The following is a 16,421-nucleotide window of genomic DNA, read 5'->3' as shown; positions in this document are numbered from 1 at the left end:
TTTAGTATATTCCCTTCCAGTTCTTCTTTCTGTGCACTGTGTCCTTACAGAGCTAAACTTGTACTGAAATGCAACTTAGTAGGCCCTTTATTTTATAAATTTAACATTACATCATGAGTATTTACCCATGTCCTTTAAAGTTGTTATAAATTTAGTTTAAAGGGTTGCATAATATTTCCTCATGGATATAGCATTTATCTCATAATTCTTTTATTATTGCCTATTCAGATTGCTTCCATTTTTTTCATTTCTATAACTCTGAAATAAATATTTGTGCATAAATCTTTGTTCACAGGGTTGATTATGCCCTGAGACTGTATCTATGATTTTTAAAATAAATTTATTTATTTATTTATTTATGGCTGTGTTGGGCCTTCGTTGCTGCGCATGGGCTTTCTTAGTTGCGGCAAGCGGGGCTACTCTTCATTGCGGTGTGAAGGCTTCTCATTGTGGTGGCTTCTCTTGTTGCAGAGCACGGGCCCTAGGCACCTGGGCTTCAGTAATTGTGGCTCACAGCCTTCCATAGTTGTGGCTCACAGGCTTCCTTAGTTGTGGCGCACAGGCCTAGTTGCTCCACGGCATGTGGGGTCTTCCTGGACCAGGGCTCAAACCCATGTCTCCTGCATTGGTAGGCAGATTCTCAACCACTGTGCCACCAGGGAAGCCCATACAATTTTTTTTAAATCAAGGGACAAGACTTGATTTTATAATTCATGTTTTCAAATGTATTTTTTTCCCATTCAACAAAATTTATTGAGTATGTACTATGTGCTATACACTTATTATTGTGCGTTTTTTTCCTCTGATTGTCAAAATCACATGCACTGTAGAAAATTTGGCAACCATACACACATGTGCAAGTGTGTGTGTGTGTGTGTGTGTGTGTGTGTGTGTGTGTAAAAGGAAAAAGTAGGAAAGAAGAAGCATGAGGGAATTCACCTACCTTCTTTGTATAGGATCTAAGTCAGTAAAGAGAAAACTTGAGTTTATTTCATTTGATCTTAAGAATATATCTGCACTAAAACAGGTGAATTAGATTACTTTCTTCCCAGACTTTCTTCCATTATAATTCTAGGATTTGATGACAACTTTTGTAGCTACATTCAAAAATGGTGTTAATAGGGAGGGTGGGAGAGAGGGAGATGCAAGAGGGAAGAGATATGGGAACATATGTATATGTATAACTGATTCACTTTGTTATAAAGCAGAAACTAACACACCATTGTAAAGCAATTATACTCTAATAAAGATGTAAAAAAAAAAAATGGTGTTAGCTTACCAAAATGTCCGTTCAACTAGAGCTTGTACCCATTGGAGCCATGTTTATAAACTCTAGCTCTTCATTTTGTTTCAACTAAGAAAAGTAACACTAACCTGATGTGACCAACTGTATCAAATTTACCCCACAATAACAACTTCCTAAAAAAATACAAATTAAAAAAAATTAAGTTGAACCTATTTCAAATAGGCCAACAACTGATTTTCTGTCTTACACACTAGATATATTGTTTTGCTTGTCTCTTCGGGTTCTGCATTGCAGAGAAAAGAATTTAAAAGTCATAATGCTAAAATCTGGAAATAATATACAGCAGGGGGGAAAAAAATCAAAGGACAGAAAATTCCTGTTAAATTCTCTGCTCTAAGTGCTGGATTCTTCTAGCACAGAGTTCTTAACTTCAAGGGCACTGTGTGTGGTTATGTGTTTATACACTGACTAGTCCTAGAGGGTGCCATTCGCAGTGAGCCCTGGTTGAGGACTCAAGCTTTGTAAGTCAGTTTGTGAATATATATATATATATTTATATATAAAATAAGATAGACTGAGATGACCTCAGAAAGAAGAAATGACGATTTATTGTATGAAGGGACTCATTTCTGAAGAAACAAGGAAAAGTGACAATCCTGTACACAGTTCAGGAAAATGAAACACCATTTTGCAGGGGAAATGTCTTTTGCACAGGGCACCAGGCTGGGATGGCACCATTACCAAATATTTGAAAGGTGGCTTTCAAAAGCTGAAGCTATGTATCAAAATATGGATTTTGTATCTTTATGTATGTGACTTTGTGTGCTGGGATTGTAGTTACTTGCCCTTTAGGATAGTTTTAGGTGCTCTCATTAAGTGCCAAATATACTGCCTATGAAGTTGATTAATTTACCAAATATTTCTCAAACACCCACGTTATGCAATATAAGATGTGAGGTCCTATAAGGATTAAAAAGATGAATAAGATATAGACCTTGACTTCATGTAGCTTGGACTTGATTTGGAATATAAGCATACAAGAATACATATGGTAGAGAAATACAAGATTTTTTTAAAAAAAGCTGAGGCTACAAATGTATGCCAGAAAGAAATTTAAGAAAACAGAAATGTAAGGACATAGAAATTACTGTAATTTAGTACTGAAATAATTCCTTAAACAATGTTCAGTGGTAAGGAAGAGGAAGCTCAAAATGAATAACAGGAAAAACTACAAGCTGGTTTTCACTCTGCAAGAATAGTTTCTCTTGTGCTTGTACTCCCCGTCTGTGACTTTTTCAAACCACTGGCCTAAACAAATGACTCAAAAATCTAAGAAAGGGGTGGACCCAGGTGGATAGATTCTGACTCTCCCAGCCTGAGCAAGCCCATAAAAAGTCAGGCTTGCCACAAGACATGATGGGTGCTGTCTAGAGCTGGCTTTTGAAGATGGCAGCTTCTTTACTTTCTGTCTCTGTGGCCAGCACTTTCCTTGGGAGTCAGGTAAGAATGGGTTTAGAACCCGGAGCAAGTGGCCTGTGCCTTCCTTTTCTCATCTGAAAAATGGGAAAACAATGAGCTCCTCAAGGAGGGATAATTAACATACGGAGACCATTTGCTACAGTGCCTGGCACACAGAAGTTTCAAAGAAAATATAGCAGGTGTTGAGCTGCTGTTTCGTAAGGAAAGATTGAGCTTGGAGCCAGACAGATGGAGTTTGGGTGTTGGCTATGTCACTTACAGCTTAGTGGCCCTGGGCGGGTCACTTCAACTCTGTACCTCAGTTTCCTCATGCCTAAAATGGGAATAATGAGAGCACCTGCTTTGTGGAGAGTTGTGAGGAATGAATGAGTTAATACATGTACAGTGCCTGACACACAGAAAATTCTCAATAAAAATCTTAGCCATTCATTAGAATAGGAATTAGCAAATTATTTTACCTATCTCACAAGGTTGTTGGGAGGTTAATATAAAACAATCCATAAAGGTACTTTATATTAGGTGCTTTGCTATTTTGCTCAAAAAAAAAAATAGAAATGGGAATCTGATAAGATATGCAGCAAGATGTGTAACTATTTAACTCACCGTGTATCTGATTTTGAGGTGATTGTGTGGGGTGAGAACAGTTCCCTCACTCACTTCCTGGCAGAGGCATATCTGATTCTAACTCACCTGGAAGAGACAGATGCCCACTTGAGATTTTGTTTTGGTCTTGCCTAGATATTTCCAGTCTACACAATTCCCTGATGGCTAAATTAAACTAAAAATCTAAGAATTCTGGAAACTGATTCACCTGGGAAGAACATTTGTGGCTCTGGGTCTTTTACAACAACATTTTATTTTTCTAAGTAAAGAAGTAACATGAGGAGGCCCTTAGTGCTGAAGGACCAGACTTCGTCACCTTGCCTCGGTTTCAGGTTTTCATGGGGCCTGTCAGAGGTCAAGAGAGGCCCAGGCCAGTCCTATATTAAACCAAAACAAAATAAAAAAGAAAGAAAAAGAAGGAAAAGAAGTGCAAAATAGAAATGAAAAAGTTACCACATGAAATGAAAAATATACCACAAAATTTGTGGTATATTTTCAATGTCAATATCTAAGGAGTAAACTGTTTCAACCTACACATGCACACGTGTATTTATTCAGTTCAATATAATTATGCCATTTATTCAGTTCAATATAATTATGCCATTTATTCAGTTCAATATAATTATGCCATTCCCAAAATGATTAAAGGAGTCATTGGGGGATTTATTAAAAATATTGATACAGGGCTTCCCTGGTGGCGCAGTGGTTGAGAGTCCGCCTGCCGATGCAGGGGACACGGGTTCGTGCCCCGGTCCGGGAGGATCCCACATGCCGTGGAGCGGCTGCGCCCGTGAGGATCCCACATGCTGTGGAGCGGCAGGGCCCGTGAGCCATGGCTGCTGAGCCTGCGGGTCCGGAGCCTGTGCTCTGCAACAGGAGAGGCCACAACAGTGAGAAGCCCACGTACCGCAAAAAAAAAAAAAAAAAAAAAAAAAAAATATTGATACATCATACACAACAGATGTGGCCCAGTAATGAGACCCAGAATTAAGTTGGGTGGTGATATCTTCTTTCTTCAAACCTGCCAATGCTTCTCTGTAATTATAGGTATAACCTGGTGGCCTTGAGGCCCTTTGTGACAGAGGACCGGGGCCAGTGGCCCTTGTGGTGTTCCCCTTTGTAGGCCCAGGGCATCTGCACTTAGGAATATCCAGCTTATATAGGTACCACTGCCTGTTTTTTTTAATGTCAACTCTCTCCTGCGGTCAAAGAGTGGATTAGCCTGTTAGTCTGGGCTGAACTGGTACACTTACTAATGGAATCCATTTGTTTTTTTCCACTTCTATGTGTTTATTGCTCTTTGAGAAAGAAGATCAGTTTGATCCCTTGTTTTCAGTGAATAACAGTCAAAGTGCAGCCTAGGGGCTTCCCTGGTGGCACAGTGATTGAGAATCCGCCTGCCGATGCAGGGGACACAGGTTCATGCCCTGGTCCGGGAAGATCCCACATGCCGCGGAGCGGTTGGGCTCGTGAGCCATGGCCGCTGAGCCTGCGCGTCCGGAGCCTGTGTTCCGCAACGGGAGAGGCCGCAGCAGTGAGAGGCCCGCGTACCACAAAAAGAAACAAAAAACAAAAAACGAAAACAAACAAAAATAAAAGTGCAGCCTAGAATAGAATGACAAGTGTACAGTGATAGAATCAATAGGCCTTGGGTGGGAGGCAATGGAGGACATAGATTTTGAGCAGGAGACAAAAATAAGCGCACACATTCTTAAAGGAAGCTACTGATGAGGGCTCTTTCTACAAGAGAGGACCTCTCAGTAGCCTAAGAGGAGTCTGGAAACTAATGAAAGCCTCCAAACAGGAGCACGCTGGTCAAAGTTCAGTCCAGCCCTGGGCTGTTATTGCCCATGCAGCCATTATCTCTGATTTGTTAGGAAGGCATGAGGTTTCCAACTGGGCTGAGTAACCATGAGTTCATATGCGGATTGTCCACTTCCGTGAAATTTCATTTTCAGATATCATAGGAGGCTTCCATTTCTCCATTTCCTAGGAAAAGCTAGGAATGAGGGAAAGGAGGAGGGAGAGAGGGAGAGAGAATAGTAAGATGGAATCTTGGCAGATGGCAGTTGGTGCCAGTGAGTTAAGAAGGCTCAAGTTGGGTGGAGGGAACCTGAGGATCGGGAACCTTGGTGTGAGGCCCAGGGAGAGGGAACAGACATAAGCGGAGGGAGGGATAACAACCAGCTGGCCTCAGCCTGGGGGAGGAGAGGTCCCACTGTGTGACCCTGTGGAGAAGGACTCATGAAAAAGTCTGGAGCTGGTTTAAAATGACAGTTTATACCGTTTGTCAGATCGGGGAGTGGGATGGCCAGTTGGGATGGTGGGGATACAAAGAAGGCTTAAGGCTTGGGGCCAGTGTCCCAGAAACCCCTCTCCCTGCTTCTCATTCCTTTCACTAAGATGCACTGCTAAATGATTTAATTGATGAATAAAAGGGTCACAAACTTTTTGATACATCTTATCTGGCTTCCATGCAGAAGCTGAGGGCCTTTGTTAAAGTATGTCAGGTCCAACTGTTCTCCAGTGGTTTCCTGTCTCCCCAGAGTATAATCTGAAGTCCTTTCCAAGGCCTGCAGGGTGCTTGAGGACCCAGCAGTGCCCTGCTGCCTCTTCTGACTTCTCTGCTTCCTTTCTCCCCTCAGCCACCCTTCCAGGCCCCAGACCCCTTTGCTTTCCTCTAATGCAAACTACCAAGCCTTGGCCCTCCCTGGTCCCCAGACTCCATAGGGCTGGTACCCTCTCACTTCATTCAGACCTCTTTCTCTGAATTTATTAGTTTCCTGGGGCAGCCATAACAAAGTACTATAGACTGGGTAGGCTTAAACAATGGAAATTAGTTTTCTCAGGGAAGGATGTGAGGGAAGGATCAGTTCCAGGTCTCTCTCCCTGGGTTACAGGTGGCCGACTTCTCCCTGTGTCTTCACATGGTCTTCCTTCTATGTGTCTGTGTCCAAATTTCCTCTTCTTAAAAGGATCCCAGTCATAACAGATGAGGGGTTACCCTAATGATCTCACTGTAACTTATTACCACTTTAAAGACCCTATCTCCAAATATGGTCACATTTTGAGGTACTGGGGGTTAGGACTTCAACATATAAATTTTAAGGGGGACAGTTTTATGGGACAGTTAAGCCCGTGTTAGCCTCTTTTCAAAGAAGACTCCCTGACACATCCAAAATAGTGTCCCTATTAACTGACACACATTTATTCATTTTTGAAGGTCTCCTACTTCAGTGTCAACCCTAGAGGGCCAAATTCTTTGTTTTGTTAACTGATGTATCTCTAGTGCCTAGCTGATGCCTGGAAAGTAGCAGGCGCTCAATAAATATTCATGAAAGGATGAATGCATATTATGAAACCTTTACAAATTACTCTGCAAAAAGCAATGACAGAGAAAGATGTTCAAGGTATACTGTTAGGTGAAGAAAGCACATTTAAAAAAACTGCATGTGTAGCATAGTTTCATTTTAAAATCATATACATATAATTTATCTTTATTAAAATAAGACTTAGAGAACAAAACAAAAAACAAAAAAAATAAAGCTTGGAGAGATATGCAAAAAAATGGTAATAGTGGGTGGCTCTGGGGGTGGGATTTTGATTTCTCATTTATGTGTATTTTCTAATATCTCTTTAGTGAATATATATTACTTCTGTAAGAGTAAAAAGACAATAAATTTATTAAAAGTTAATAGAAGATATTTACTCATAACTTGTAACTGGCTGTTATGTTGAGAGAGAAAAAATATATTATTTGTCTTTTTCACTGGGGAAGGGTAGGAAACAGTACATGGGCAGTTCCTTGGAGCCCAGTGGCTGATAGCACAGCCCACGGAATCCACGTAGCCTGGATTCAAGTCTTCATGTTCCACCTTCTAGATTTGTCATCTAGGTATACCTGTCAATTGTACTGAGTCTCAGTTTCTCATCTATAAAATGGGGTAATAGTGGTACACTCAAGACTTGGGACTGCCTTCCATCTCTGGCCCAGACTGGAATTTGATTCTTTTGAGCTCAATGATTTAGAAATTTTAGGACACAGAAAGTCAGGGACCAACCCAAGGATTTGACTCTCCCTTTATTCTCTGTCAAGGGCAGACCAAGCAATATCAAAAGTACCCCTCGGGCTTCCCTGGTGGCGCAGTGGTTGAGAGTCTGCCTGCTGATGCAGGAGACACGGGTTCGTGCCCCCGTCCGGGAAGATCCCACATGCTGCAGAGCGGCTGGGCCCATGAGCCATGGCCGCTGAGCCTGCGCGTCCGGAGCCTGTGCTCCGCAACGGGAGAGGCCGCAGCAGTGAGGGGCCCGCGTACCGCAAAAAAAAAAAAAAAGGACCCCTCACATTGCTTCTGGGTACAGGGCCTGGGATGGGGGGAATAATGAGGCACTTGCTGCCAGTGCCAAGTTTTTAAGGGGATATCAAAACAATGATCAAGATAAACAATATTTTAATGGAATATTTTTAATGAAAATATGTTTAAAAATCTATAATGTACAAAATATCAACAATTTTAATAGAGCCAGATAAGTATTACTAATTTCTCCTTTGTTTCAGGCTCCATTATGGCTCAGCATGGCACTGCTCCCAGCCCACAGACTGAAGGTGGGGAACCTTCAATTATTCAAATCATTATTAATAGTTACTTAATTATAATTAATTATCCAAATTATCCTGAGCCTCAGAAGTGGCATTGCTCTCTCTGTGATTATTTGGCCCTCAGTCAAGGCCCTGTAAGGATACCTGTAGGGAATGTATACTTTTCTGATCCGGTTTATTTCTTTCTCCTCAACAGACACCTAATCACAATTGCTACCTAACCACGACCTTCTTATCTCATTGAGGACTCTGAGAGGCAAGTTTCTCCCTATTCTTTTATAGAAACATAAAATGCCAGCAAAGCATGATTTCTACCCAAAAGAGCGCTAAACAGAGCTTGCAGATGTTTCAGGCTTCTCCCCTGATACTTCTGGAGAAGGGCACACAGACCTTGGCATACCTTGCTTCAAAAGCAGTCAATAGCAAACAGTGTGTTCATTCCACCTACTTCCCAGAAGGGAAGATCCTTATGTAATGGGTCAGATGGGCCTTTGGTCCCAGGTGGAGAGTCTCCCTGCGGGACTTTTATATTACTGTATTTTGGGGGTTTTGTGGGTATTCGTTTCTGCATGTCAAGCACTTCACAGTACACATTCACATGGAAATTACTAATTAAAAGTAGCACTGATAACAACATTTAGAGTGCTGTTTTCATCAATGCTTTCATTTTACATAGGACACCTCCTTTGCTCTTTGACAGAGCAAATTAGAATCTACTCAGAAGGAGTAGAAAAAGACACATAGAAGCGACACTGGGTAGTTTACTACAATGGTACTGACTATACCAGTACCATTGAATGCTCTACTTACTAAAAAATCCGGATTATAATGTTCTGAAGTTGGGAATGAGAGAAGCCAAGTTGTTCCACATCAAATCAGGTATGATAGTTATTCTTAACATTTTTTGTTTACATACATCATTGAAAATATGATGATAAGGGTAGACTCTATGTCCAGAAAAAATGTACATATTACTTACACACAGAATGCTCTTCTATAAGAACTAGTCGTAATACTCAAGATAGAATCCAATTAGTTACAACACACAAATATAATATATAATCCTGTTCACTTGACCATCATAGACTTTCTTGCATCTAATCTAGTTTCATTCTAGAGTTTAAGCCTCTCTCCACTTTTTCTGTCCTCTTAGCTTAAGACAAGATCATTACAGAACTCCTTGTGTAAATTTTTCATACGTGCTTGCAAAGGGCTATGAAATTTTATCATGATCATTCTTGAAGTTGAAACTTCTCTAATCTTTTCTTACAGATTGTTCGTTACAGAGAGTGCTTTCAATATCCAGTTTCAATATCTAGTTCTCCCTTCTGCATTAGTCACTCAGCTATATGATTACATTTTCTGAGCCTCCCTTGCAGCTCTGTGTGGCCATGTGACTAAGCTTTAAGCCAATGATATGTAAGCACTGTACTATGTGGATCTTCTGAAAAATCTCCCTTCTCCTTCACCCTACTGCCTGGAATGAAGTCACAATAGCTGGAGACCAATAGCCATCCTGGGCCATGAGTTTGAGATGTGATGGATAAGACTGTCTGTTGAATCCCCTATTAGAAGATAAATTTCATGAGAACAGGGACCTTGTTTTTCTTGGTCAAAGCAACATTCTCTGCACCTAAAAAGTGTGTCCTGTGGTAAGGGCTCGGGTATTGAACAGCTACTGAATGAATAAGATGAATGAATGAAGGAGTTTACTCCAGATCCATGTAAAACACTAATAATAAAGTTCTCCCAGGGAATGTTCAGCCATCAGTAGGCATATGCAAGGTGTCAGATTCTATCACAGAATCAAACTCTTGCTTAATTCAAACCACATTACTTCTCTTTGCTTCCTTTTGCTCTCCCAGACTTGCCGCTGTCATAAAAGGATTCAGTTTTTTCTTACTGCCCTCCAATGTTCTCTTAAAACAAAATATTTTCAAATCTATTTTCATAATGATGCTTCCTAGTATTTTTTTCTGCTTAGCAAGTTAAAAATTCTTTAATTTTCAAGGTCACACCTACCTATTTTTGTATGCATCTGCTGTTAAATGCAGGCACTATTTTGAAACGATCTTAGGCGTTGTCTCAAGTCTACAAGAATCATCCAAAATGGTATCTAATGACATTCCTAGGACTTCAGACAATATCATTATTGTCATGGAATGTAGTCAGTAGGTCCTAAGGATTTAACAAGATGTTGTTTACTGAAACTGAACTTCATTGAATCCTTTCCCATTCCACCGTGGTTTCCCACATTTCAATCTGTTGCCTGTTTTTGTCCCCAAACCTTACTTATATCTTTTAAACAACTAAATTAAATATTAATCATCCTTGCTTCCCTGATATTCCAGGTGACCTTTTCCTCCTGGTATCCTTTTAATAAAGAAGAATATTCCCTGTGGTCTTTTTTTGGTCTCTTATGTGATTAAAGCGTTTGTAAAGTTCCCACTTTTTGCAATTACATGTCATTTTCTTCTTAATTTTTTAAACTCTTCCCCCCAAAGTTGTTGCTATGTCTTTTAACTATTTGGAGGAACAAATAGTTCACATCTTCCACTTTTGTGACATACCTATTTATACCTGAGCTCCTTGGTTTTTGCTCAAATTTCTTTTCAATTTATCCAACTTTGAGGGAAGATACTGTTTCTGGTTTTGTTAGGTATATTGAGCTTTTCTGATGTGTAAACTTCTCTACACGTTATCCTCTCTTTCCCAGAGTAGCTTTCCAAACAGAAGCCTATTATAATAGAGAAAAGTAGAGGTCGTCAGATGAGCTCTTCCTAAACCTGTCCTCTATCAGAGATGTCTCAATTCTGACAGACCCAGAATAGAGGTCTCTCACCCAGGTCCTCTCTCCTTGCTTTTCTCTCAGTCCAAAGCTAATCTATGCCTGCCCTGGAATGCATCCAGTTCTGCCTTCTTGGGGACCTTGCTCTGTCAATTCTGCCATCTCCTCTAACCTCAAACTCCTTTTTTCTCTATCAGCTCTCACCCTTTAACATATAAATATACTCACATTTTTTTTCCATCTTAAAAAAAAAAAAAGCATTCTTAACTGTACATCTCCTTCTAATGACTACCACATCTCTCTTCTCAACCAAATGTTTGGGAAGAGAATCCTTGTCTCCATTTTCTCACCTCCTATTCATTTCTCCTTTCTTTTTTTAGAGGGGATCACATAAAGTTCTTTATTACAGACCTACAAAAAATGAGGGAATTATGTATATTACTCTCACTTGTTTGGGTTTCGTTTTTTTTTTTACAAAACAGCAGCAGGAAAGAAAAATGTAGGAGGCAGATGAACCAGGCACTGGGGTTCAGATCAGAAGGGAGACCAAGCTGTTACTGCAGGCTGGCCCCAGGACTCTGTCCCAGCATCCTAGGAGCACTGCGGCGACAAGCCCTAGAGGGAGCAGAGAGTGGGTGGGGAGACGGCTGTCCCAGCTCGGAGGTGGCACCGCCCCTTGGGCGGCCACCCTGGCGGTCAGCCAGGTTGGGAGCACTTGAGGCTCCTGTGTTTGGAGGTCTGGTCTCCAAAGCACGGACCCACAGGGGCCAGGCAGAGGGAGGAGGTGGAAAGGGCCAGGACAGAAGGGCTGTGGGTTCTATCTGGGTCCCCCGGGACCACGGGGCCCAGGTGGGCGGGGGCAGTCAGGACGCTTCCCTGCTTGTCAGACAATCAGCTTCTTCAGGAAGGCCTCCAGCTGGACCTCATCCTTGATGCCCACAAACTTGTCCACCACATCCCCATTTGTGTGTGTGTGTGTGTGTGTGTGTGTGTGTGTGTGTGTGTGTGTGTGTGTGGTACGCGGGCCTCTCACTGCTGTGGCCTCTCCCGTTGCGGAGCACAGGCTCCAGACGTGCAGGCTCAGCAGCCATGGCTCACGGGCCCAGTCGCTCCACAGCATGTGGGATCTTCCCGGACCGGGGCACGAACCCGTGTCCCCTACATCGGCAGGCGGACTCCCAACCTCTGCTCCACCAGGGAAGCCCCACATCCCCATTCTTGATGGCCAGCACGGTGGGCACAGCTGACACCTCTTACTCTATGGCGAGGTCTGTGTGGTCATCAGTATCCGGCTTGGCCATCACCACCTTTCCATGCTGCTTGGCCACCACCTTCTCTAACCTTGGCCCCAGGATCTTGCAGGGACCACACCACTGTGCATGGAAATCCACAACCACTGGTGTCTCATTGTTGACAACTCAGTCTTGAAAGTCTGGTCCATCCTGGATGTTAAAGGTCGTTGTACAGACTCTGGTGGTGTATATTGACTGGGCTTGGCTGGGTGTTACTGTCAGGTTATTAGGACTGTGGGGTCTGCAGGGACCTGGTGGCAAGGGGCGCCCACTGACTCTGAGAGGGCTTCCTGCAGATTATGGAGGCCAGGAACCTCCTCAGGAGAAGTTGCTGAGCCATCTCCCTGCAGCGAGAGCAGAGGGATGCACAGCACAGCCCTCCCCACCAGTCAAGGGCACTTCTGTTCCCTATTCATTTCTTTGCTCACTGCCTGCCATCCAGCTTGCACACATCCCCAGTCACCCAATTGTGACAGCCAATGGTATTTGTAGCTTTCCTGCCCCACGGACAACACTGGACAATTACGAATGGAGCATCTACTGGCCAGGTACTGTGCCAGGTGCTCTGCTCCAGAAATGAGAAGCAGATGTGATCCCTACCCTCATGGGACTCACGTGATCATTCATTCCTGATTTATACTCAGGTCCCTTGATTGCCACTGGTCCCTTTGGCAGGTTTACTTAAATGCCACTTAAATCTCCCTATTTTCGAAGACCCCTTCTTTCCTTCCCTTCCTTCTCTTCCTTCCTTCTTGCTTTCCTTCCTTTCTTCCTTATTATACATGTCTTCTCAAGGCAATCACTTCTATACCTACAGCTTCAATTACTTTGTGTATACTCTAATGACAACACAATTTTAAATGTTGTTTTCATTTACCAGTCTTATTTTACATAGGATGCCTCATTTACTAAAACCATAGATTCCAAGTTGCTCCATGAAAAATGTGATATTCTTAGCTGTCAACATTAGGGAATTTCCCCAACCACATTTTTTAATTGATTTAATGTGTTATTTTTGAAAACATAAGTTGGGATATCACAAAATGGACTAAGCCTGCAGAGCTTTACTTTCAATCAGAGAGCTCCATCTCCATGCTCCACTTAACAGAACCTAAAATGATCTTCCTTCCCAAACCTCTTCCTTTTCCTGCACTATCTAAGAAAAAGTAACCACACTCTACGTAGTTCCCTAAGCCAGAATAGTAGCAGCCATTTTTGCTTCTTTTCCCCTTCTCGCTCCATATCTAGCTACTAAGCACTTCTATTCTTCCTCCCAAATGACCTCAGATCCTTTCCCTCCACTCCAATCTCTTCCACTGCCTTTAGTTTGAACCCTCACTCCTCTCTTAGATGAGTATAAAGTCTCTTATTGGGCCTTGTTGCTTCCATCAGTCCTACTTATTGTCGAGTGACCTCACTACAAACCACCTGATAGTGACTCCTTAACTTCACAACATTCAATGGCTCTCATGTTTCTGGGAAAAAAACCAAGCTCTTTACCCCAGCATCTACTTGGGGTTAATAGACCTAGGTTTGAATTTCAGGTTTAAGTACTTTGCAGCAGTGTGACCTCAGACAATTGGGCTTCCTAAGCCTTTGTTTTCTCACCGTGCCTGAGGTCATTGAGGGCAGGACTGTTTCCCACAGACGGTGCCTGGCATGTAGGAGGGACTAATCAATGTTGAATGGAAGGAAAGTATTTTAAAATCCACATCAAAAAATTGTTCCTCCTTAAAAAAAGAAAATCCTGATACACTATGCCACTTCCAACCAAATTTGACTTCTACCTTTATTTTCTGATAATCACAATAAGGTGCCTTTGGGGATCCACACAATCAGGGATCAAATCCTGGCCACACCCCTGATCAATCGTGTGCCCTTGGGAACGTTACTTAGTTTCTGTAAAATCTGTAAAATGAAGGTTTCTGAGGATTTTCTTCCCGAGGGTTAAATGAGTACCTCACTTGGAACGGGGTCGGGCGCATAGTGTTTGCCAAACGTTAACTATCGTTATAATCTTCATCAAATCAAGACCGTGGTACTCCACTTTGTGACTCTCAAGTTTGTATGAGAAAATCGTGCTTTAATGCGTTGTTGTTGGCTAAAGTAGGGAAACCTGGAAACTCCTGCCGTGGAAGAGAGAAACGGGCGAGAAAAGCGAGTTGCGGAATCCCAGCGTCTCAGAGGTGGGAGGGAGGAGTTCGGTACCTAATTTACCCATGAGGAAGTGGAGGGGTGACGTGTCCTCGAGTATCATTCAAGACACAGCCACAGCTCTTTATTGAGAGTAGGACCAAGGCCCCGGTGGTTGCTATGGTTAAACTGCAGGCGGAAACTAACACTCTTTGGAAGGCAAGACAGGAGGAGCATTCAGTTACAAAAAACGGTCAAAAACTGGGGTGTAACTAAGTTCGTTGAGCAATACATCAAATGAGTCAATTGTCGACCCGGTGAAACCGAGTTGCTAACTGAACTGGCATTTTACGAACAGGGGCTTTCTACAGAGCCCACTCACTGACTCAGGACGGCTTCGATTAACAAACTCCCGCGGCGCTTCCCGCAAGATCGGAAAGCTCGGAGCGCGAGAGATGAATGGAAACCAGAGTCCGGGGCGCGCCGCTCGGGGGGCGGAGCAGCCGCGGGCGGGGGCGGGGCATTGTGAGTCACATGCCTGCGCGCTGAGGAGGGCGCGTGGAGGGAACTCTGGTCGTGATTGGTCCGTCGTAATCAGGTGACCGAAGGACACGTTCCGGTAGGCAAGGGCCGGCCAGGCTAGCTACTTTCAGTCGGGAGGTGGCGGCGGAAGAAGGAGGAGCTCCGGCTGCGCTCTCTCCCGGCAGTGGCTGTGCGTCTCAGCGCTTGTCTGGTCCCCACCCCTTTTAAATAAGCCGGTCTGGTCGCCGCCCTCACAGACTAGTTGGCTGCGGGGAGGCGGGGGCGGCGGGGTTGCGGCCGGGGCCGGAGCCCTGCCCGGGGCCCGGCGGCTGGGCGGACGGGCGAGCGGCGGGCGAGGTTGCGCCTACATGCGTGGCGCAGCCCCGGCATATCCCGGGGCTGCCAGTGCCCGCCGCGCCATTGTTGGGGGAGGGGGCGGCTGCTGAGCGCGGCGGAGTCGGGGGGCGAGCGGAGGCGGCGAGGAGTGGAGGCGCCCCATGGGGAACTCGCTGTCTTGTTGCGTGTCCCCCAATGCCAGCCCCAAGTTGGGCCGGCGCACGGGGTCAGCGGAGCCGGACTACGAGTCTGATGTCTACGAGGCGGCGGCCGGGGACGCGGTGGCAGTAGCTCCGGCGCCGGCTGCCGTGGAACCCGCCGAATTGGATTTCGGAGGTGGCGAAGGCCACCACCTGCAGCACATCAGCGACCGGGAGATGCCCGAAGGTAAGAAGCGGCGGGCGCGCCTCGCTCCTCGCGGGGTAGGCGCCGTCTGCTCTCGGGCTTACCTCTGGCCTCCGCCGCCCCCAGGGTCCCCCGGGAGGGAGCCGCCGCCTAGGGCTCCTTCTTGCCCGGAGTTGGCTCTCCCAGGGCTGGGCACCGGGGACGAAGGCTGGCTCTGCCTGGCGTCCCCACCCCTTATTCTTTACCCGTCGCGTCCGGCCAGTCTCCTTTCCTCTTCCCTACCCGAATGCCCAATTCTTTCCCCCGTTCCCATTTCCCAGCCCGGCCTGAGACCCTCCAGTCCGCGGCCCTTCCTGTTCGTGGTTCTATTTAACATCTCGTGGGACTTAGCAAAGACTTTCTGGTGTATTCTCTCTTTTCTTAATGAAAACTTAAATACTCTAACTTCGGCGTATCCATCCCGTCTCCCTATCCAAATGGTACCTAAGCGAAGGAACTAGGTAAGGGCCTGATGATAGACTTAATTCGTTAAGGTAGTTGATACTCGAGACAATTAAGACAAACATTATAGGATTTGTCATTTAAATTCAAAATAGATCTGGACAGAGTCAATGTGGTGTTCTTAAGTAAAATTCTTTGGATTTTAATGTTTTCAGTCGCCCTGATAGAAGCTACTTTATCCCTTCTAACTGTAATTTGAACACGATAGGAAAGAAAATGGTGGGAGGGGGCTTAAAATAACTGTGAACGGTGTGAAACGTTAATGCCACGGCTGCAGAGAATAGTTTTGTTTTGTTTTTTTCTTTACCAAAGGAGACCCCATGGAGTTCTGATTACTTTAAAATTCCCACTTTGACACAAGTATGTCTTCAGCTGCACAGCCTTAACCGACTTCATTTACCCGTTGCCTGTTCTAAGGGAGGGGCGACATGGTTCCTGAGACTGCTGGACAAAAGTTTCAAAGGAGAAAAAACAAATTCAGATTGTAATTTGTAATGTACAGGTTTGGGAGTTAACATGCCACATCCATTAAGCAGAAAAGTGTCTCCATGGCTCCCTCCCCTCCCCCTCCCCCCC

The 16,421-nt window shown here is 44.3% G+C and overlaps 1 protein-coding gene and 1 pseudogene across 3 annotated transcripts in view; one reads left to right on the top strand and one right to left on the bottom strand.

Moving 5' to 3' along the window:
• Positions 1–11,599: 11,599 nt before the first annotated feature.
• Positions 11,600–12,348, bottom strand: LOC103089809 (thioredoxin, mitochondrial pseudogene; annotated as a pseudogene).
• Positions 12,349–14,817: 2,469 nt separating this feature from the next.
• CCNYL1 (cyclin Y like 1) overlaps positions 14,818–16,421 on the top strand; it is a 35,062-nt gene continuing 33,458 nt past the window's right edge. For 2 of the 3 annotated variants that reach the window (XM_007463656.1, XM_007463655.1), the window contains exon 1: positions 15,161–15,386. In XM_007463656.1, the coding sequence (XP_007463718.1) occupies positions 15,161–15,386 (226 nt within the window). Of the gene's footprint in view, positions 14,966–15,160; positions 15,387–16,421 lie in introns of those variants that run through there. The other variant, XM_007463657.1, reaches the window with a different exon arrangement.

This window comes from Lipotes vexillifer, unplaced genomic scaffold (assembly GCF_000442215.2).
Source record: "Lipotes vexillifer unplaced genomic scaffold, Lipotes_vexillifer_v1.1 scaffold678, whole genome shotgun sequence".
Classification (NCBI taxonomy): domain Eukaryota; kingdom Metazoa; phylum Chordata; class Mammalia; order Artiodactyla; family Lipotidae; genus Lipotes; species Lipotes vexillifer.
This window is presented reverse-complemented; position numbering and strand designations above follow the sequence as displayed.